Below are 22,270 nucleotides of genomic sequence, written 5' to 3' on the forward strand. Positions count from 1 at the left end.
CGCCACCACTAACTCACTGATCTCGATGGTGCTGGACGAAGCATCGGGTGTCTCTGTGCAGTGGCGGCCCCCATTCTGGGGGGGCAGGCACTCCCGCTGTCGCATGACCATCCCACGGCAGTCCCGGGTGCAGTTCGACCATGCTGTCCACTCGCTCCATGTGCCGTCCACTGTACGGAAGAGGGAATTGGACAGTGAAGGAGAGGTCGAGGCTGGAACAAGCTGATAACAGTCCTTCCTCGGGTGTCTTTAAAAACTGTGTGGCAAACCATATTGGTTTTTAGGATGTTCAAGGATGCGCAGGCAAGCAGAAGGTAAGGATTCTGGTTCCTGGGTGTAGAAGTGAATCTGGCTTGCAGGTGGCTCTGCTCCCCTATCAGTGGTGGGATCCAAAAATTTTAGTAACAGGTTCCCATGGTGGTGGGATTCAAACTGTGAGGCCGAAGCGCCAGCAATGGGAGCTGGGCCGGAGAGCACCACGGGCGTGGCTGGGCATTCCAGGGTGGGAGCATTCCCTGGGAGTACAGGAGGCTGTGGCAAGGACGCAGCAGCTGCGCTCGTCCTTGGGTGGAAATAGCAGAATGCACTGCAGGCGCCGGGCTGCCACGCGACACCGCACCTCCTGCTAGACTGCTTCAAGTTCTGCGCGCTACTGCTGAGAGGAGGGGCGTAACTAAGGCAAAAATCACGTGGCAAAATCACCCATTAGTAACCCCCTCTCGGCACACACAAATAATTAGTAACCTACTCTCGGGAACCTGTGAGAACCTGCTGGATCCCACCTCTGCCTACTTCTATAAAAAGCCTCCATCTTGGTACATCCTTGGGTAACCACAGAAGAACACCACTTCTCTGGAGCAAGAGGACCCCGCCTCCAGTCCACCCCCACCCCCGGCCAGTTGCTCTGGCATGCACTTGTCTCACCTGGGCAGGCCACTGCGAAACACTGCTGCGCCTGGGTCTCCTCACCCAGGCAGTGCCGCAGAACGTCATCTGCCCGCCGGGTGCAGTTCCTGCGGCGGACCTGGAGGCCCGTGCCACAGGAGCGGCTGCAGGAGCTCCAGGGGGCCCAAGGGCTCCAGAGACCACAGTCCCACTCGTCTGAAGGGAGCCATCCAGAGGTCTCGCTGCCATCAGCGCAGTCGGCCAGTCCGTTGCACACCTGGGGTAGGGGTGGAGGAGGGGGTTTTGAATCAGAGGAAGCCAAGGAAAAGGGCCCACCTGCTTAAAGGCAATGCAAGCCCACCTGCTTAAAGGCAATGCAGCGGCCATCTCCACAGGAATACTCGGTGCAAAGTCCTTCTGTCTGGTTCCTCTCCCCTGGTGGAGCCACGTGGCTTTCTGGTGGGTGGGGTTGGGGGTCAGAAGGAACAGCTGTGAGAGAGGCACAAGAGCCAGGGAAGCAGGACCCGCACTCACCCTCCACAAAGTCTAGAATTCTCCCTGGCCTGTGATCGGGCCCAGCCAGCCCCCATCTGATCTCTCTGGTCAGTGTCCACATCCAGGTAGACTCAACCAATCCTCATGTGCAAAATTAAACCCTCAAGTACTGCCCTGGCAAAAGCCAACTGTTCCAGCAATGCATACATGCCAATTTATTTGGGGTTTTTGAACAGTTGATAATTTGATTTTCAGAAAGCCAGGAGGAAAGAAGTCGCCAGAGAGACAGAGAGCAAAGGTGGGGTGTACATGTGCTGGGAATGGTATAGGGGCCGTCTAACTTGCCTTCCCCTAAAGCAGCCCCCCAGAGCCTCTTCCAGCAAACTTTGCCAGCTTGATTGGAGGGTCAGGAGTGAGTCACAGAGTGAGGCTGCCAAGTCTGGTTTGGGGAATTCTGGGAAGGTGGGGTTTGGGGAGGACAGGAGGGGGCAATATTGCCACAGAGTCCACCCTCCAAAGCACCCGCTTTCTCCAGAGTAACTGATCTCTGTCTCTGGAGATCAGATGTCATTCCAGGAGATCTCCTTGCGCCACCTGGAGGCTGGCAAACTGAGGATACTGCCGGGAGAACTAACAGTGCAGTTTTCCCATGTGAAAGTATAGCCCAGGCCCAGCCTGACTGCATCAGGCACCAGAGGAAGCAGGAGGAGTCAGGGGTCGTTTCCCCACTTACCATGACCTCCCTTTGCTGCACGCTACTCTCAGCGCGCGTCATTTCAAAGCTGGCTCCCAGACTTCCCCTACGTGACCGCGGAAGTTCACCATGCAAAAGGCGCCCGCTTAAGGAGCGCCAGTGTGAAATGACGCTGAGGGGTATGAGCGGCAGCATTAGAGGCTGACTCGCGTTGTCACTACGCCGCCCTGTAAGTGGGAAGTGCCGGGGGACCCAGCAGCTACTTGGCGACAGTAGTGGAGCAGCAGTGGAACAAGGCATCTGGAGCCAGGAAAGAACAAGAGTGACTCATGGTGTTCATTTTGGAGGAGCTTTTCTCAAAAGCGCCACATCTTTAGTAAAACAGTGTATTTTTTAACAGCCCGGTTTTGTGCAGGGTTATCTCTTTTTCTCCTTAAGGCTACTAGGAGCTGAGACTGCTGGAGGTGGGGCTTAACAGGGGTTAACAGAGGTTACTCTTTGTCCTGGGCTGCTAAAGGTGGGGCTCCTGAGGGTGGAGTTCATTCAGTCTTTAGTTCAGTCTCTGGAGACCAATTTCTTTCTTTTTTCTTTTAAAATAAATAAAAAATATGATTAATTAATAAGGACATTTTCATTGCATGAGGATAGTAGGTACAGATAGCTCCAAGGGGCACCTGACTAAAAAGTTTAATATCTAAATATCTAAACAAAAGCAGATATGAAGGCAGGAAGCCAGCAGGGGGATGGGGGGCTTTCCAGTGTTTTGCAACTGAGTGTCACATGTATGACTATCTGCCACTAGGCCAGAAGTCGTGGGTGTGCCACCTCGCTGCACCAATGAGCTCCTGGCACTCCAAGGAACGATGTCCGCTCTCTCTTGAAGCCAAGGTGGCAGACCTGGAGAAGCTGAGAGAGGCAGAGAGGGCAACAAACAAGGGCTTTCCAACGGGACCCTAGCAGCGGGTCCCACCTCCCAAGGTGACATCTCTTCAGATGTCATGGAGAATGAGAGTCTGGGTGACAGAGGGTGCCAGTCTGAGGTGGGGGAAGATAGCTCCCTTAGATGGGATCAGCACTTCCTTAACTGTGGTGATCAGCTATCCTCTCGCGACTGAGGATACCCCCTCGGGGAGTGTGGGGGGCTCCCTTGGTAGTGGAGTGATTCGATCATCAGGAATATAGAGAGTTGGAGTTTGTGACGAAGAGCGTGATGACCTGCATGGTGACTTGCCCTGCCACCTGGTCTGCTAAGGTTGCGGATGTCCACCTTCTACGTCTAGATAGGCTGTTAGACATTGCTGGGGTGGAGTCAGCAGTTGTGGTCCCACATTGGTACCAATGACATTGGGAAATGTAGCTGGGAGGGTTCTGGAAGCTAGAAATTTAGGGCTGCTAGGAAAAAGGTTAAAAATCCAGGACCCCCCAAGGGTGGCATTCTCTGAGAAATGCTACTCTGTTCCACGCAAGCATGAGGCCCGAAGCCTAGGCAAGCTGAGATACAGGGTCTCAAATGCGTGGATGAGAAGGTGGTGCAAGGCAGAGGGGTTCAGATTTGTCAGGAACTGGGGAACCTTTTGGGATAGAGGCGAGGCCTGTACAAAAAAAGGGCCGGGCTTCATCTTAACCAAAGAGGGAACCAGGCTGCTGGCGCTCAACATTAAAAAAAGGTGGCAGAACAGCTTTTAGAAAGGCTGATTCCTGGGGGAAAGCCGACAGGAGCTGAGGTGACTTCGGGTTCGGAATACAGAGTCCACATGGGGATGCAGGACAGAGAGAGGAGGAGTTTTTTTTAAATCAACCACATACAAGAGTGAGGAACATAGCAATGTGATAAGTGATAGTGTCTACAAAAGCGCTAGAGGGCAAAACACATAAATCCCAGGTTAGGGACAGAGACCAGAGTATACAAGTGTGTCTCTATGCCCCTAATATATGTAGATAGCATCTACGACCTAAAATGTGGGCTGGAAGGCTGGAAGTACAGAGTTTTGAAGGAGGGACATTGATATGAGTGGGCATCACAGAGACATGGTGGAAATGAGGAGAACCAGTGGGGATGTTATGTTATCCCAGGTTGTACAGGCCTCTACAGGGAAGGGATAGGACCAGAGTATTATTGAGGGGTGGGGGTGGCCCCTCTACATCCAAAAGAGAGCATAGTGTCACATAAAATAGAGCAAGCTGCAGGGGACTGCTGATTCCTCTACAGAAGCACTGTGGATATCAATACCAGGGGTGAAGCATAGTTTAACATTAGGAATATATTATGCGTCCCCCTGACCAAAGGCGCTAATAAGAGGAGTTCTGAGATGGAAAAGAGAAATTAGAGAGGCCAACAAAAGCAAAATGTGCGTGGTAATGTGGAAGCTGCATTTTAACTATCCCCATATAAACTGGAAAAAATGCATGTTCAGGTCATGAAGTAAGGAGAGGAACATTCCTGGATATGCTAAATGACTGTGGCTTGAGAGCAGATGGTTTAGTAGGAACCAACCAGGGAGATGTGGATCCTAGATCTAATTCTTATGTGGGACCCAGGACCTGGTGCGGGAAGTCCAGTGTTGTTGTTGGCCGATAGAGGGAACAGCGACCACAATGCTGTCAAGATTCAGTATCTCTGCATGCGAACAAAGTGACAACTTCTGTAATAGTAGTTACATTACGGCCTTCCAGAAAGGGAAATTTCTCAAAGATGAGGGGGATAGTGCTTGGGAAGCTGAAAGGGAAAATCAAGAGAGTCAAAAATGTCCAAGATGCTTGAGGCAGGTTATTTAAAAAACACAGTCTTAAAAAGCTCCAACTGGAATGTGTTCCCACAGGTTAGGAAAGTGCAGCAGCCCAGTCCAAAAGAAAGCCACCATGGTTAACAAGGGGCGTTGAAGGAAATTACATTAGGGAAAAAAAAGATGTCTTTTAGAAAATGGAAGTCCAACTTAACTGATAAAGAATACCTGTGAGAGAACACAAAATGGTGGCAAAAGAGAAGCAAGTTAGCTGTAAGGGGAGGCAAAAAAAAGGGATTATGAGGAACCGCAGCATGGCTGTGGAACATCAAAACCAGCAACCAAACAAAGTTCTTCAAGTACATCAAAAGCAGGAAGCCAGCAAGGGAAGCGGGGTAGGCCCAAGTTAGATGACAAAGGAACAAAGGGTGTGCTAAAAGATGACAGGGAGATTGCAGAAAAGCTGAATGAATTCTTTTGCATCTGTCTTCTTCACCCAAGAGGAGGTGAGGGAAAATTCCTGCCACCTGAACCAAGCTTCTTAGGAGGCGAACTTCGAGGAACTAACTTGAAGATAGTGGTAGACAAGGAAGAAGTTCTGGCAGCCATTGATAAACTAAATGCTACCAAATCCCCTGGCCCAGATTTCTCGGCATTCATCCAAAGAGTTCTTAAAGAGCTCAAGCATGAAATTGCTGATGTTCTCACTCTTTAATATGCAACTTATCCCTGAAATCAGGCTCCATCCCCTGAAGACTAGGAGAGAGTTTGCCAAATGGTCACACCAATCTTTAGAGAAAAGGATCTAGGGGGGACCCAGAAAATTACAGAGCCAGTCAGTTTGACATCCTGTTCCTGGTAAAATTAGTAGAATCTGTCATTAAAGATAAGAATTATAAAACATGTACAAAAAGCAAAACCTGCTATGAGAAAGAGTCATGCATGGCTTTTGCAGAGGCAAAATCCTGTCTTACAAAACTTCACTAGAGTTCTTTTGAAAGGGATGTAAATAGGCATGTGGATAAGGGGAACCAGTGGACATTGGTTCTACTTGGATTTCCAAAGGCTTTTGACAAAGTTTCCTCACACCAGAGACTATTGAGAAAAAACTCAGCAATGAAGGAATAAGAGGGGAAGTCCTCCTATGGATTAAAAACTGGTTGAGAAACAGGAAGCAAAAGAGTGGAATTGTAAATGGGAAATTCTCACAATGGAGATGATGTGGGGAGTGGTGTCCCCCAAGGATCCTCAGTATTGGGACCGAGTGCTCTTTAACCTATTTTCATAAAATGACCTGGAAGTAGGGGTGGAGTAGCGTGGTGGCCAAGGATTTGCAGATGATACCAAATTATATAGAGCGTGGTGAGGAACCACCACAAAGGATTTCTGCAAGGAGCTCCAAGCGGACCTTGATAAGAATTACCCGTGAGTGCAGGCTAAGAAATGGCAAATGCAGTTCAATGCTGGCAAAATGCAAAGTGAAGTGCACATAGGGGCAAAAAATCCAACTACTTCACATACACGCTAAGCAGGGGTCCAGTGCTATCCAGTCACAGAACCAGGAAAGGGATTTGACGCGTCTTAGTTGATAGTTCCATGGGAATGTCAACTCAATGTATGGCAGCTGTGAAAAAGGCAAACTCTATGCTGGGGATAATCAGGAAAGGAATTGATAATAAAACTGCAAAGATTGTCATGCCCCTTATATAAAAGCACGTAGGTGCGTGACCACTCAACACTTGGAGTACTGTGTTCGAGAAGTTCTGGTCACCACATCTCAAAAAAAAGGATATTGAAGAGATAGAAAAAGTGCAGAGAAGGGCAACGAGGGATGATTGAGGGACTGGAGCACCTTCCCTATGAGGAAGAGGGGGCTGCAGCGTTTGGGACTCTTTAGTTTGGAGAGGAGACGTCTGAGGGGGGATAGGATTGAAGTCTATACAATTATGCATGGGGTAGAAAATGTTGACAGAGAGAAATTTCTCTCTCTTTCTCACAATACTAGAACCAGGGGGGCATTCATTGGAAATGCTGGGGGGAAGAATTAGAACTAATAAAAGGAAACACTTCTTCACGCAACGTGTGATTGGTGTTTGGAATATGCTGCCACAGGAGGTGGTGATGGCCACTAACCTGGATAGCTTTAAAAGGGGCTTGGACAGATTTATGGAGGAGAAGTCAATTTATGGCTACCAATCTTGATCCTCTTTGATCTGAGATTGCAAATGTCTTAACAGTCCAGGTGCTCGGGAGCAACAGCCGCAGAAGGCCATTGCTTTCACATCCTACATGTGAACTCCCAAAGGCACCTGGTGGGCCACTGCGAGTAGCAGAGAGCTGGACTAGATGGACTCTGGTCTGATCCAGCTGGCTTGTTCTTATGTTCTTATGTTCTTAGTAGCACGCAGCAGATGGTAAGTGGGAAAACGACCAGGGTCCCAGCAGAAGGGACTGGCAGCAGGCCCAGCTGAGCCCGGGTGGGGCTCCTTACCACAGACCAGCTCGTCGTCTCCCTGGGGACAGTCAGGGGAGCCGTCACACACCCGAGAAGCATTGATGCACATGCGGTTGCTGCAGATGAAGAACCCCGGGCATGGGGGGATCTGGGTAGAGCCTGTTCCAGGACAAAAACACGGGAAGAGAAGGAAGTTGGAAGCTACTAGAACTGACCCAGGCTCATTCCCGTCCTTACCCCTCCCTCCTCCACCTCCCTCCAGCTCCCTCCGATTTGGGTCTCCCTCTTCACAATGCTTAGCTCGTAAGCTCCTCAGTGCATGGATCTACTTTTTTCAGAACAGCACCAGGAACACAGATATCTCTAGAGGATGAAAAGATATAACAACAACCGAAGTGGCTGAAGGCGAGTCCAAAAGCAAGTCCCTCTAAACCTCAGCCTATGCAGAACTGGTAAACAATCACAACCGCCTGGATCCAGGTGTCCGAAGGCCCCACAGGCGGAGGCAGCCGCTCACCGCAGGTGTCCATGCTCTCGTCCGACTGGTCCTGGCAGTGGGGCACCCCATCACACAGGCGGCTGTAGTGGATGCATTCGTTGCTGCGCTGGCAGGGGAACTGGTCCAGGCCACACAGGCGGCTGCAGTTCAGCTCATCGCTGCCATCCAGGCAGTCGGCTTCATCGTCACACACCCAGCCCCGCGGCTGGCACTCCCCACTGTGGCAGTGGAATTCGTAACGGCCACAGGGTGGCGCTGCATGGGGAGGGAGATACACATGGCAGTTCCTGGATGGCTCCGGAGGTATTTGTTTCCCCAGAGTCATCGCTCCCCACATATCCACCCTGAGTCTCTCCTTCATCCTTCTCGTGAGGGACACCCTCCTTCCATGCCCCTCTGTCTCCTGCCCGTTTCTCTGAGCACATGAAGTCGTCTTCTACTGAGTCAGACCCTTGGTCAGTCAAGGGCTGTGCCAAACTGGCAGAGACTCTCTAGCTCAGGGGTCGGCAACCTTTACCACCCAAAGAGCCATTTGGACCTATTTTCCACGCTTCCGAGGATCTACCAAGCTGGTGTGGAGACGCCTCTAGTTTGGCCCCTTCATTCATCTTTTCTTCCAGCGCTGGGAGGCGGAAGTGCTGGGCAGGGAAACCCCCTCTGCTTGCTCCATGGGACAGAGGGGGGATGGCAGCTGTGGGGATGGCAGAGTGGGGATGGCGGCTGGTCTGGAGGGACACACCCACACTACCATCCAACCTCGAGGCCATGTGGAGCCACAGTATAAGGCTGAAAGAGCCACATGCGGCTTCGGAGCCACAGGTTGCAGACCCCTGCTCTAGCTATTCATGCAGAGAAAGGCCTTTCCCGTCCACCATGGCCATCTTTTTAATTGGAGGTGCTGCCAGGTACTGAACCTGGGACTTCCTAAATGCCCAGCAGATGCTTGACCACTGGGCCATAGCCAGCCCCCCCCCCCCCCCCGCCCCCCGGCCGCCTTTGGCAATGCCAGGAACAGCTTCCCGCGTCTCCCCAAAGCAGCTACCTTTTCTGGGCAAGCTTCTAAAAAGCCTTCCGTAAACCATGGGAAAGGAGGGAAGGCAGCCGGGCATATATAGCCTGATCTCTTCAGATCTTGGAAGCTAAGCAGGGTTGGTACTTGGATGGGAGACCCCCAAGAAAGACTCTGCAGGGAAAGGTAAACCACTTCTCCTTCTCACTTCCCTTGAAAGCCCCTTTCTGGGGTGGGAGATCACCAAGGAAGGCTCTGCAGAGGAAGGTCATGGCAAACCACCTCTGCTTCTTCTCGTGCCTTCCTTGAAAACTCCTTGCCAGGGTTGCCATAAGTTGGTTGTGACTTGATTGGACACATTCACATAAACTTTGCAGCCCTGAAAGCACACTCTAGTCACTCTACGCTTTCCCCGGGAAACCAGTGTGGCTGATTAAGTACCAGCTGGGCCCCAAGCCACTGTTCCGGTAGATGGTGCTGTGCCGAACGAAGAACGTACACTCAGACCATGACTACACCATGCCTTCTTACCCGTGGTCCTGTCAGCAGGTGCTTGGGGGGTCACAGGGAGACTTGAGGGAACTGTGACACCCAGCGGTGTGGTCTGGGTCATCCGACACTGAGCTGCGTTCTCATCGGTGCCATCTGAGCAGTCCACCACTCCATCACACACCTGTTGGTGGCTCAGACAGATGCCATCTGGACAAGGCAGCTGCCCAGGGGCACAGGTTACTTGGCCTGCAAAAGGTAGAGAAAGCGGAGCAGCATGGATGGTACAGTACGGCCATGGGGGAAAACCCTCCTCTGGCTTCCATCCTCTGCCATAGCTCAGAAGAAGAAGAAGAAGAAGAGGAGGAGGAGGAGGAGGAGTTTGGATTTATATCCCCCCTTTCTCTCCTGCAGGAGACTCAAAGGGGCTGACAATCTCCTTGCCCTCCCCACTCCCCCACAACAAACACCCTGTGAGGTGGGTGGGGCTGAGAGAGCTCCGAGAAGCTGTGACTAGCCCAAGGTCACCCAGCTGGCGTGTGTGGGAGTGCACAGGCTAATCTGAATTCCCCAGATAAGCCTCCACAGCTCAGACGGCAGAGCTGGGAATCAAACCCGGTTCCTCCAGATTAGATACACGAGCTCTTAACCTCCTATGCCACTGCGTAGGGTGTGGAGGATGGCCATTCCCACAAAGAGTGGCAGACACACATCAGTTATCTTGGCTGAGGAGATGAGGGAGGGAAGCCCACTGAAGGTGTATCCCCAAGGAGGCCACTTGTGTCGGACGAGCTCACCTGGGCAGAAGGCCTCATCCGCTCCAGTGAGACAGTCCCGTTTGCCATCACAGACCAGAGCTGGGGCAAGACACTGGCCGTCCGGGCACTGGAAGTCCCCAGGGGGGCACACGCAGTCCTGCTCGTCACTGAAGTCCCCGCAGTCATCATGCCCGTCACAGCGGTGCAGGTACGGCAAACAGTGCCCGGTGGCGCACCGGAACTCACCAGGTTGACAGGGCGGCCCACAGTCTGAAAGGGATGGTAGGACTCACTCAGCCACGGCGTGGCCTTGATTTGGGACACGGACACCTCACAAACAGGAGCCAAAGGCACACGAGAAGCGGATAGTGATAAAAATACTCTGAATAGTGAGAAAGAATAAGACCAACCTGGCATCTGACGCTGAAAAGACATTATTTTTGTTTGCAAAGCCAATTGGATCTTTGGAGGCCAATCAGAAAGTAGCTGGACAAACACTTTGTGGGCACCAATGTAGGTTCAGTGGGCACCACAGCACACAAAGGGCCCCATGTTGGGGACCTCTGGGTGAGGGGTTTAAGTTGACTCTGCATTTCATGCATTTTAAAAACTTGCTTTAATGTGTTTGATTGTTCTACACCTTGAGGATCCTAAGCTGGGTAGGAAGGTGACATAACGTTTTAAATGAATAGTAAAATAGTAGAGAATGCAAATGCCTTAGCATACCAGGTGCTCAGGAGCAGCAGCAGCAGCAGGCCATTGCTTTCACATCCTGCATGTGAGCTCCCAAAGGCACCTGATGGGCCGCTGTGAATAGCAGAGTGCTGGACTAGATGGACTCTGGTCTGATCCAGCTGGCTTGTTCTTATGTTCTTAGAACCCAGGAGAGACCTATTTGATGTTCCAGACTCGTCCTGGCCTCTTCCAGGTGAGCTGCCCAGTGGAGTAGCCCAGCATGTTCCTACTGCACTGGGAACCCAGGTCAGCCCCTCGCCCCAGAGTCATGCCAAGCCAAGCTCAGTGGTGGCTGCCGATGCCCTGGAGTGCCCTCCCTCCCTCCCACCCACTTGCCTGCCTCGTCGGAGTGATCTGCAAAGCCGCAGTCCAGCTCTCCATCACAGACATGGTCCTGGGGGATGCAGCGGCTGTTGGAGCAGAGGAACTCATGCGGGGCGCAGGTGGACACAGGACAGTCTCTCTCGTCAGAGTGATCCATGCAGTCTGCGGTGCCATCGCATCGGTAGCCCCACGGCACGCACTGCCCACTGGCACACTGGTACTGATGCGGAGCACAGCTCAAGGCACAGAACTCGTCTGAGCCATCCCTGCAGTCATCCTCGTTGTCGCAGACCCACGCGCTGGGCACGCAGCGCTCCCCTGTACGGCAGGCAAACTCAGTCTCGGTACAGCGGGGTGGGGTGACGCAATGCTCTAGTGGCGCAGTGCACTGCCACAGGCCTGCTTCGCATGAGCTGCGGGAGGAACAGACATCAGAGGGGCTACAGGCAATGGTGGGATCCAAAAATTTTAATAACAGGTTCCAATGGTGGTTCCAATTCAAACAGTGGCGCCGCCGCACACACGCACCTCCAGTCCCTATTGGGCAGGGAGGTTGCTTTAGTAACCCCTTCTCGGCGCTCAGAAAAAATTAGTAACCACTTCTAGAGAAGTGGTGAGAAGTGGTTGGATCCCACCTCTGGCTACAGGCATGCCTGTCTTCTGACGTGCTTCGTGTGGCTTCTTGGTCTTGGGCAGAATTTTGAACTGTGGTGTTGCTGGGGGGGGGGGGGGGGCAGGAGGGCCCAGGCCTGTTGGGCTGCAGCCATCACATTCCTTCAGGGTCTTGCATCATACTCAAGGCCCTTTGGGGCACAAGTCATGTGTTTGCTGCAAGTGCGTGGCAAGCTTTGTGCCCAGCACAGAATCTGGTGTGGTGAAGACATCCACTCAGACATTCTTTTAAAGCAAGTCTAACACCTTATGGCTCAGGGGAGTATCTGGCCTCAAAAAACACAGAAGGGGATAAGCAGAGGGACTGGGGAAGGGGGTCTTCCTAACCCCCCATTATGGGCTTACCAGTTCCTGCACTCCTGCATCACCAGCGCACCCAGTGGGAACAAGATGCCCTCCCAGTAGCAGGGGCACTCAGAGGGGTCGATGCAGTGCCCACCTGGCAGGGAACAAAACAGAACAGAGCCCAGGACTGATTGACCTGCCAATCTCCCCCTGACCCCCAGCCGAACAACCACTGTTCCCCTCTGAACAGTCAAGGGGACATGCGCAAGGCTGTGCCCGTCACCTCCTTTGCCAGCCAGTTCCAAGGCCTGCTCTCTGAGACTCCAACTCTTGGGACTGCTGGTCAGAACAGGCAGGTTCCCTTCTCCAGGGCTTTGGCACACAGGTGGAGCTTCCTGGCCTGGGGGAAGGGGCTTCGAGCTGCACCAAAGCCTGCCTGGCCACGATGTCACACTGGCATTACCAGCGCCTGCCTCAGAAATCTCATTGGCCTCTAAGTTGCTACTGGATGTCCGTCTAGCTCTTCCACCCACCGCAGAGCAACACGGCTGCCCTCAGAAACTGGCACTGCCAAGTCACTGTCTCTGATGGCAGATGAACGTGTCTTGACAAGCTGACATTGGGGCGGCATCCAGATGTGGCCGGATACTGCTCTGCTCTTGCCACGACGGATTGTTCACAACTGGACCAGCTTGTCCAGGCAGCTGGAAATGATTTCTACGGGGCAGAGACTGACCTCTCCAATGATGCCAGCAGCAGTGCCTCCCCCCCTCCCCGCATGAGTGCCAGGTCCTCGGCTGACCCTTTCCTGCAAGGGTTGCCACTGTCCAGGTGGGTCCTGGAGATCTGGAATGACAACTGGTCTCCAGATGACAAATGCCAGTTCTCCTGGAGGAAGGGGCTGCTTTAGAGGACAGGCTCTGTGGCATCCTGCCGTGCCGAGGTCCCTGCCCTCCCCAGGACCCGCCCCCAAATCGCCAGGAACTTCCCAAGCCAGAGCTGGCAACCCTGTCTCCTCCACCCCCTGCCTCGGGGGCACTTGGCCGCCCCCCTGCAAGCCCTCTCCCTTGCTCCCTGCAGCCTCTTCTCTTACCGTGCAGCACCTTCCCCTCCGGGCAGAAGCATCCCTCCACGCAGGAGAGGGCCTGGCAGTATTCTGGGGGCTCCAGGCCGAAGCTCTTGCAGGTCTGGAGGCAGGCAGGGCCGCAGGAGTCGTACTCCAACCCGTGGTCACACTGCATTGCTGAGAGGACAGGAGAGAGGCCAGTGCAGAGCTGACTGTCTGGGAGCAAAGGCCCAGCACAAACGCTCACTTCAAACATGCCCTGGATCAGATCTTGGGGTCCTGGTGGAGGGATCTGCTAACAAGCCTGCAGGCTGGGGCTCAGGCACCCTCCTCAGGGCTGCCCTCTTGGGGGCCGGTGGTCCCTTGGCCAGTGTTTAGGGATCCGCTAACAAGCCTGCAGGCTGGGGCTCAGGCACCCTCCTCAGGGCTGCCCTCTTGGGGGCCGGTGGTCCCTTGGCCAGTGTTTAGGGATCCGCTAACAAGCCTGCAGGCTGGGGCTCAGGCACCCTCCTCAGGGCTGCCCTCTTGGGGGCCGGTGGTCCCTTGGCCAGTGTTTAGGGATCCGCTAACAAGCCTGCAGGCTGGGGCTCAGGCACCCTTCTCAGGGCTGCCCTCTTGGGGGCTGGTGGTCCCTTGGCCAGTGTTCACCCCTGTGGCCCTGGGAGCACAGAGGTACTTTTGGGAAAGGAATCTTTCTTCCCTCCCCCTTTGTGCCCCCCAACTCCCATATGAGCACCAGGCTTGTAGGCAGTGTTGCCAGCCTCCAGGGGTGGCCTGGACGTCCCCTGGAATTCCAACTGATCTCCATACTACAGAGACCATCAGCTCACCCGGAGGGAGTGGCGGCTCCGTGCTGCTCTGGAGTCACATCCTTGCTGAGCTGCCTTTCCAAACTCCCCCCTCCCAGGCTCTGCCGCCAAATCTCCCAAGCCAGAGTTGGCAGCACCCCTACTTACGGCACAGCTCCTGGCTCCTCCAGCGCACAGACACGCTGCGCTTGCTGCACTCCTCAGCGTAAGTGGCAATGGCCGTGCAAAGACACTCACAGTCCCCCCCAGAATCACACCTGTGGGGGGGGGGTAGAGAGAGAAGCCACCCATCAGTGGGGAAGCAGCCGAAGGACACCCCATGCTACACTTGTGTGTGGGGGGGTCCATCTGGAGTAGGCTCCTTGGAGTAGATGTGGGAGGAAAGAACAGGGCCAGGCCCAAGGAATTCCCCGTGGGTATCAGTGGGGTTTCCTGGGGCCGGGCCTTTGCATGAAACACCTGGCTGCGTCTCCCCTGCCCCATCAACCACCTGGATAAAAGTTGGGTCAAGTGTGGAGGGCGACTGGACAATGGCAGAGACAATGTGGGGTTGCGGTTAGCTTCTTTGAACAGTTCTGGAGAGTTGGTTGTTGTGGGTTTTCCGAGCTGTGTGGCTGTGGTCTGGTAGATCTTGTTCCTAACATTTCACCTGCATCTTCAGAGGTATATCACAGAGGGAGGTCTGTTACAGAGTGCTGTTACACAGTACTGTGAGCGGTCAAGGCCTCACATCTAGGATGGGAAGAACGGGGCCAGCTCTCACTGAATCCTGTCACCGCCTCTTCCAGCCTGCAGCTCTAGATGAGCAGACACTCATCGGGGCCATGGTCGAAGCCCTCTAGCAGCCTTCCCTGCACAGCTCCCTCCTGGCCGTCAGTGGCCCTCAGAGAAGTGACAGGGGCTCCTCAGCAGTGGCATCTCACCTTTGGTATTCCCACTTCCCACTTCCTTTCAGGCACCTGGTCTTTTTAGCAGGGCTTTTAACAAAGGGGTTTTTCATCTTTCAAATGCTTTACAATCCCCTTCTGGCAGAAGGATCATCTGCAACATGTTAGGCTGCTTGGGTTATATTTTATGCCTTTCTTCTGTCCTGGCAGGTTTTCACGGCACCTCCCTGTTCTTTAATGGGTTTGTTTGGATGGTTTTATTTTATTAGCTGTAAACTCCCTCAAGCGGATCAGCGGAGAGGCAGCATATCTATTTTCTAGAAGTAATAAATAAAAATGTGTGCCCATTTCCCAGCCACCTACCCACAAGCATCGAAGACACACCACTCATAGAATGGCTCGCATGGGAGCTCCTCCCGGCAGGGGGCAAAGAGATCTTGCAGGAGAATCCCACAGCGTTTCCGAGCCCACGTCACACGGTGCGAGTTCACCTGGGCAGGGTGAGCAGAGAGGTGAAGGACTTCCTGGCCAGGGCCACCTCAAGGCGTTTTGTCACTTGCCTCCCATGTTCTTCCTTCCTGCTTGGACAAAGATGCCCCCTCCCCCTCTGGCCTGCCACTTTTTCACCTCTTCATCCCAGATGGAGGACATCATTAGACAATTACCTAGCAGCCAGCTAGGCGGAGAAACAGCCCGAGGGGCAACGCCAACTCTGCCTGCCCTGTCAGCAAGAGTACCCCAAACACAAAGCCCTGACACAACTGCCTTCTGATACAGACCTGCTGAGCAAACCCCAAGGTGAGAGCTCAGGAGAGACTCACCTGAGCATTCCTCCACCCACTGAGAGGTCGCAAAGACACAGTTTTCCAGGCTGGGGTGAGGCCCATTTGGTCCTTGTCTGGACCACAGAGGCGAGGTTCCTTGCCCTGCTGAGCGCTTGCCCCATTGTAAATGGACAGGTGACAAGAAACACCATGAAGGCTTCCCAGAAACTCCACGGGCATAAAATACAGGCAGAACAAATACCTTCCTGCCTCATCTCTTAAGGACGTTGTTCAGTGACCACCCTTCACTTGTGTATGTTATACACCATCAAGCCACCTCTGAACTATGGTGAGCCTGTGAATTCATGGCCTCCAAATGTCCCTTCCTTATCGCCTTGCTCAGGTCTTGCAAACTGAAGGCTGTGTCTTCTTGTACGGCATCCATCCATCACATGGGGCTTTCCCCACTTACCCTCTGCTGCGTGCTACTCCGGGAAAGTAGCGCGGGGTCCAGCGGCGCTCCCCACTTGCAAGGGCGGCAACCACGCAGCTGCCCCGACGCTGCCGCTCTTGCACCACCTCAGTGTGCGTCATTCCTGGCGCTGAAGAAACGGCACCTTTTGATGACCCCGCACAGAAACCCCGAGAGCGCGCCAGGAATGACGCGTGCTGAGGGGGCACGAGAGCGGCGCGCAGCAGAAGGTGAGTGGTAGGGTTGGTCAATACTAAAATAATTCGTTAAAATTCGGATTTGGGTATTTTGGGGCATAAAATGATTTGTATACCCGAATCCGAATCATAGCCGACTCGGATATGCCCGAAAATTCGGGTAAATCTGAAAAATTCGGGTCCTTTTTATTATTTTTTTGAATTTTTGGTGTTTTTACACGTTTTGGCCTGCAGGGGACGCATTTTTAAAGCTAGCGGCACTAAACTTTCAGGATATCATCTGGAGACTGTCCTGATGATTTTCCCCAAGTTTGGTGCGGTTTGGTTCGGGGGGGGGGGCAAAGTTATTGACCCTCAAAAGGGGTGCCCCATCCCCCATTGTTTCTAATGGAAGCTAACAGGAGATGGGGGCTACACTTTTGAAGGTCCATAACTTTGGACCTCCTGACCCAAAGCTTCACCAAACTTGGGGAGTATCATATGGATTGAGTACTTGTATGATACCCTGAAATTTTGAGTACGACAGTAGCTCTAAAAGTGCACCCCTCACAGTCACCCAAAGAAATTTCCCCAGATTCTGTGCTCTGTAGTAGCTGGCTGGCTGGCTCCATTGCAGCCAATGGGAAATTTCTGTGGGAGGGGCTGTGGAGTGCACATTTCTCATAGGTAAACCCACAAAACTTTCAGGGGTGTCTTCCAGGGGAGTCTCTTCATGACACCATCCAGGTTTTGGTGACCGTTGCTTCAAAGGGGTTCAATGTTATGGGTAGGAGTCCATCTCCACTGCCCCCATAGAGCAAAGTTCCTCAAACCTGGATGGTGTCATCAAAGAGGCTCTCCTGAAGACTCCACCAGGAACGTTCCTTGACTGGCTCTACCTTGATAAGTATGTGCACCTCACATCCCCCTCCACCAGAGGGAAATTCCTATTGACAGCAATGCAGAAATCACTGCAGAAAAAAAGAATATTGGGCAGAATTTTTTTTGCAGGGTGCCTGCAGGGGCGCATTTTTTAGTCATATCAACACCAAAATATCAGGGTATCATCAGGAGACTGTCCTGATGACACCCCCAAGCTTGGTGCAGTTTGGTTTAGGGGGGCCAAAGTTATGGACCCTCAAAATGGTAGCCACCATCTCCTTAGCTCCCATTGGAAACAATGGGGGATAGGGCATCCCCCTTTGAGGGTCCATAACTTTGGCCCCCCTGAACCAAACTGCACCAAACCTGGGGGTGTCATCAGGACAGTCTCCTGATGATACCCTGAAATTCGGTTCCACTAGCTTTAAAAATTCTGGTTTTCATGTTTCACCGCTCCTGCACATGAAGCCTGCTGGAGTGAGTGAGTGGTGAAACACGCAAACCAGCATTTTTAAAGCTAGTGATACCAAACTTTCAGGGTATCATCAGGAGACTGTCCTGATGATACCCCCACAGTTTGGTGCAGTTTGGTTCAGGGGAGCCAAACTTATGGACTCTCAAAGGTGTAGCCCCATCCCTATCAGCTCCCACTGGAAAGAGCAATGGGGGGATAGTTGCACCCCTTTTGAGGGTCCATACCTGAATAAACTGCACCAAACGGTGGGCAACATCAGGACAGTCACCTGATGATACCCACAAATGATAGATTTGTGGTGCCGGTACATCTCAAAATGCATCCCCTGCAGGGCACTTGCCCCAGAAATTTGTCCAAGATTCTTTGGAGAGCCCTTGCGGTGGCTTAGCTGTATTGCTGTCAATGAGGAATTTCTGGTAGAGAGGGCTGTAGGGTGCACATTTCTGAAGGTATGGTCACAAAACTTTCAGGGTATCTTCAGGAGGAAGTCTCTGGATGACACCATCCGGAGTTTGGGGAGCTTTGCTTTGGGGGGTTTAATTCTATGGGACCCCAAAAGGGTAGGGCCCATCTCCCACTGCCCCCTAAAGTAAAGTTCCCCAAACCTAGATAGTGTCGTCCAGGGCCTCTCCTGAAAGATACCCTGAGAAGTTTTATTAGGTTTACCATGAAAAATGTGCGCTCCACGGCCCCTCTATCAGAAATTCCCTATTGACGGCGAAATGCAGCTAAGTCACAAGGAACAAAGAATCTTATTAAATTTCTGGGGGTACCTGCAAGGCACGCATTTACAAACATATCGGCACCAAAGGAATTTCCGGGGTATCATCCAGAGACTGTTGTCCCTGATGACTCTTCCCTCCAAGTTCGGTGCTGCAGAACTGGTTCAGAGGGGCCAAAGTTATGGACCCTCAAAGGGGTAGCCTCATCTCCTTGAGTTCCTCATTGGAAAGAATGGGGGATAGGGACACCCCTTTTGGGGGTCCATAACTTTGGCCCCCCTGGAGCCAAGCTTCACCAAACTTGGAAGGGGTATCATCAGGACAGTCTCCTGATGATACCCTGAAGTTTAATTGCCGATATGTTTAAAAATGCGCCCCTGCAGGCCGAAACGTGAAAAAAACACCAAAAAAAATAAAAAAAAAGCGCCAATTCGGCTGGTGATCCGAATCCCATGGATTCGGCTCTGTTAGGATTCGGACAGCTCAGATTCGGCCCCTGCTCGTCCGAATCCGTCCGAATCCGTCCGAATCAGTGCAGATTCGGTAAAAATCCAGATTCGGACTGTCCGAATCTCCAACCCTAGTGAGTGGGGAAAGCCCCACATGTTAAGCTACCACACCCACCCCTTCTCAGTTACAGGCAGAAGGTCCCTTGGCTGGAAGAGAAGGCATCTGGATGCTTTCCAACATGCTGAATGATGTACTTTCAGGCCGCTTTAACGTACTTCTGCTGTGAAACAGCCAAACCCACTTGTACGTTATTGCTCAAATGCATTGAAAACGGAGAACGTGTCCTGAGAAAAGGTCCCTCCCTCCTCCCAGAAGATGCCTCTGAGCACAAGAGTGTCCCTCTCCTGGCAAGAAGAAAAGGCACCCTGCAGATTGCCTGCTGACCCTGATAGAATTTGGGCTGTCCAGAAAGGCTCCAGGCCCCGCCTGCGTTTTCCACCAGCCTTTCCTCCTCCCTGCCTTCAGCCACAGAGACCTGCCCGAACCCTCTTGCAGCAGGGTGCTGATCTGGGCGTACCGTGCACGGGTGCTCAAAGTCCTCGCTGTTGACTTCTGGGCATAGCAGGCTGACCCTCCAGGAGTTGCCAAAGAGATCGGCAGTTGGCTCAATGATGCCTTGCCTGCTAGTGAAGTCATTCTCCGTGTCCCCATCAAAGTTCCCACACAGGCCTGCCACACGGCCCTGGTACTTGGGGTCCAGCTTCACGTACACCCGTGTGCCTGGAGAAAGCAAAGGGAAGACTTGGTGCTTCGTGCCATGCTCTGAGCCAGTGGCGAAGCTCCCACGGGGACATCCGGGGCAGTTTGTCCCGGGCACCACCAAAAGAAGTCACGTGGGGGGCACAAAATAGCCAGACCACACCCCCATTTCTTTGCCCGGTGCTTTTTTTTTAAAGCCAAGAAAGGTCCCTTTCTCAGCTAAAAAACCCCCACAAACACCCAGAATGGAGGCTGCAGCGCCCCTCTCACTCTCAGAAATTCCCTCTGAGAGTGAAAGGGGCACTGAAGCCTCTAAGCTCGGAGCTCTGGGCTCCCTCTTTTTTTTTAGGTCCCTTTCTCGGCTTAAAAAAAAAAGGCAGGCCATAGCACCAAGTTTAGAGGCTGCACGCAGTGCCCCTCTCACTCTTAGAAGGTCCCTCTGAGAATGAGAGGGGCGCTGAAGCCTCTAAGCTCTGGGCTTCCTGCTCTCGCGCCGTTGGAGCTGCTGCCCTGAGCAGGGAAAACTCCCTCTGCCCCGCTCCATGGGGCAGAGGGGGGATGGCGGCCTCCACGTTTCCCCCCCCCCATGGATCCCTGCGCCATGGCCACCCGAAAGTTCCGTCATAACTGCTGGATAAGGTAAGTGGTGGTGCGTGCAGGGGGGCGGAAAACTCAGAGGCCGTCCGGGCACATCTTTGCCTAGCTATGCCTCTGCTCTGAGCTAAAGCAGAGAGGAGGAGGAGGAGGAGGAGGAGGGGAGCTCTCCGGTATTTCTTTGGAACCTGTGTGTGGATTCCTAAATTGGGTCCCCAAAGTTCCTTACAAGAAAATTGTTCACAACACAGTGTAAAATACAATAAAAATGCTCTGAGCTGGATCGCCCAGGCCAGTGCGATCTCATCAGAACTGGGAAGCCAAGCAGCGTTGGCACTGGTGGGAGGTGGGAGACCACCAAGGGAGTCCAGGTCATTTTGCAAAGACAGGCAATGGCAAACAGCCCCTGAACGTCTCTTGCTCTGAAAACCCTACGGGGTTGCCATAAATTGACTGCTACTTGATAGCATTTTCCTCCTCCACCTTTTAAAATATGATGCCCAAACAGAATGTGAAAGACAAGCAGCTAACACACAAGGAATAGTCAACAGAAACACATTTATTCTAACAATTCTGTGGGGGGGAATGTCAGTGGTGGTTATTTCCTCTGGAACGGGCCCAGAGGAGGGCGACCAAAATGTTAAAAGGTCTGGAATCCATGCCCTACAAGGAAAGACTGAGATAGCTGGGGATGTTTAGTCTGGAGAAGAGAAGGTTAAGGGGTGACATGATAGCCATGTTTCAACATTTGAAGGAGGGAGCAAGCTTGTTTTCTGCTGCTCCAGGCCCCTTCCGCACATGCAGAATAATGCACATTCAATCCACTTTCACAATTTGTTTGCAAGCGGATTTTGCTATTTCGCACAGCTGCAAAGTGCATTGAAAGTGGATTGAAAGTGCATTATTCTGCATGTGCGGAAGGGGCCTAGGACAAAGAGTAATGGATTCAAGGTGCCAGGCCAGTTCTGTCCCACAGAAGAGCCTCCGACTATTGGGTGGGACACTGACCTTTGCCGTTTTGCCAGCTGCAAATATAGCCCCACTTGTCCAGTGGCCTCATGGTGTGCGCAGAGATTCTCACATATGAGAGTGGCCAACTCTGGGTTGAGACAGTCCTAGAGATTTTGGGGGGGGACACTGGGGGGGACAGAGTTTGGGGAGGGAACCTCAGCATGGTATAATGCCATAAAATCCACTCTCCAAAGATGCCATTTCCTCCAGGTCAACTGGTCTCTGCAGCCTGGCAGTGAATTTTAAATCTGGGAGATTTCCAGGCCCCACCTGGAGGCTGGCAACCCTCTCATGTCTGCCAGAAGCCAGTCCCTTGGCCCATCATGCTCCGTGTTACTGACTCTGACTGGCCGCCACTCTGCAGGCCTTCAGGAGGAGGCCGTTTGCATCAAGCGAGCGCCTTCTGCACACAAAGCAGCAGGCATCCATCACAGACCCCCAGGCAACTCTGCTCACAACCCAGTAGCAGGGAGTTCCATGAACTGCGGACTAGTTCCCAAACAGCACCAAGTGGCCTCTGGGCGGGTGCCCCAAGCGACTCTCACCTCCATCCCACAGCACCGTCAGCCCCACATGGGAGATAACAGCGAGGAAGAGGCCAGCTCTCTCAAAGGTCAGGCCGTTCCCAGTGTACGTCTTGGGGGGCCGCACTGAGACCCCGTTCACAGTCACGTCTTTTCCTGTTAAGGAACAAAAGGGTGGGGTCAGAAGTGCATGAAACAACCCCCACCCCGCTGAATCAGATGCCGGGTCCCCCAGAGCCTGCCTTGTCTACTGCGACTGGAAGGAGCTCTCCATGGTCCCAGGCGAAGGAGGGCTCCCCCATCCTTTCAATTGGAGATGCCGGGGACTGGAGCTGGGATCTCCTGCATGCCCAGGAGACGCTCAACCAGTGAGCCAGGGGCCCTCCAAAACATGGGCACACATGGGATGAAGCCTCCTTACATGAACCAGACCCTCAGTCCACCAGAGTCAGCACCGTCCACCCAGACTGGCGGTGGCTCTCCAGGGTTCATGGGGGTAGGTGTCTTTCCCATCCCTTCCTGCCAGTCTTTTTTAAGGAGCAGCTGTGGTGAAGTGATTAAGAGCAGGTGCACTCTAGTCTGGAGGAACCGGGTTTGATTCCCCGCTCTGCCGCTTGAGCTGTGGAGGCTGATCTGGGGAATTCAGATTAGCCTGT

General features: G+C 53.0%; 1 protein-coding gene across 6 annotated transcripts in view; it reads right to left on the minus strand.

The window, feature by feature from the left end:
• The window catches only part of LOC125441207 (SCO-spondin-like), a 125,733-nt gene that overhangs the window by 75,782 nt on the left and 27,681 nt on the right, over positions 1-22,270 (minus strand). For all 6 annotated transcript variants that reach the window (XM_048511616.1, XM_048511614.1, XM_048511613.1 and 3 more), the window contains 14 exons: positions 21,636-21,770; positions 19,304-19,506; positions 15,149-15,276; positions 14,046-14,155; positions 13,117-13,266; positions 12,084-12,177; positions 11,079-11,479; positions 10,047-10,277; positions 9,292-9,498; positions 7,770-8,006; positions 7,289-7,411; positions 1,247-1,341; positions 925-1,162; positions 18-170 (listed from right to left, as the gene is read on the minus strand). In XM_048511616.1, coding sequence (XP_048367573.1) covers positions 18-170; positions 925-1,162; positions 1,247-1,341; positions 7,289-7,411; positions 7,770-8,006; positions 9,292-9,498; positions 10,047-10,277; positions 11,079-11,479; positions 12,084-12,177; positions 13,117-13,266; positions 14,046-14,155; positions 15,149-15,276; positions 19,304-19,506; positions 21,636-21,770 — 2,505 coding nt within the window. The remainder of the gene's footprint in view (positions 1-17; positions 171-924; positions 1,163-1,246; positions 1,342-7,288; positions 7,412-7,769; positions 8,007-9,291; positions 9,499-10,046; positions 10,278-11,078; positions 11,480-12,083; positions 12,178-13,116; positions 13,267-14,045; positions 14,156-15,148; positions 15,277-19,303; positions 19,507-21,635; positions 21,771-22,270) is intronic.

The sequence above is a fragment of the Sphaerodactylus townsendi genome, linkage group LG11, assembly GCF_021028975.2.
Source record: "Sphaerodactylus townsendi isolate TG3544 linkage group LG11, MPM_Stown_v2.3, whole genome shotgun sequence".
Classification (NCBI taxonomy): Eukaryota; Metazoa; Chordata; class Lepidosauria; order Squamata; family Sphaerodactylidae; genus Sphaerodactylus; species Sphaerodactylus townsendi.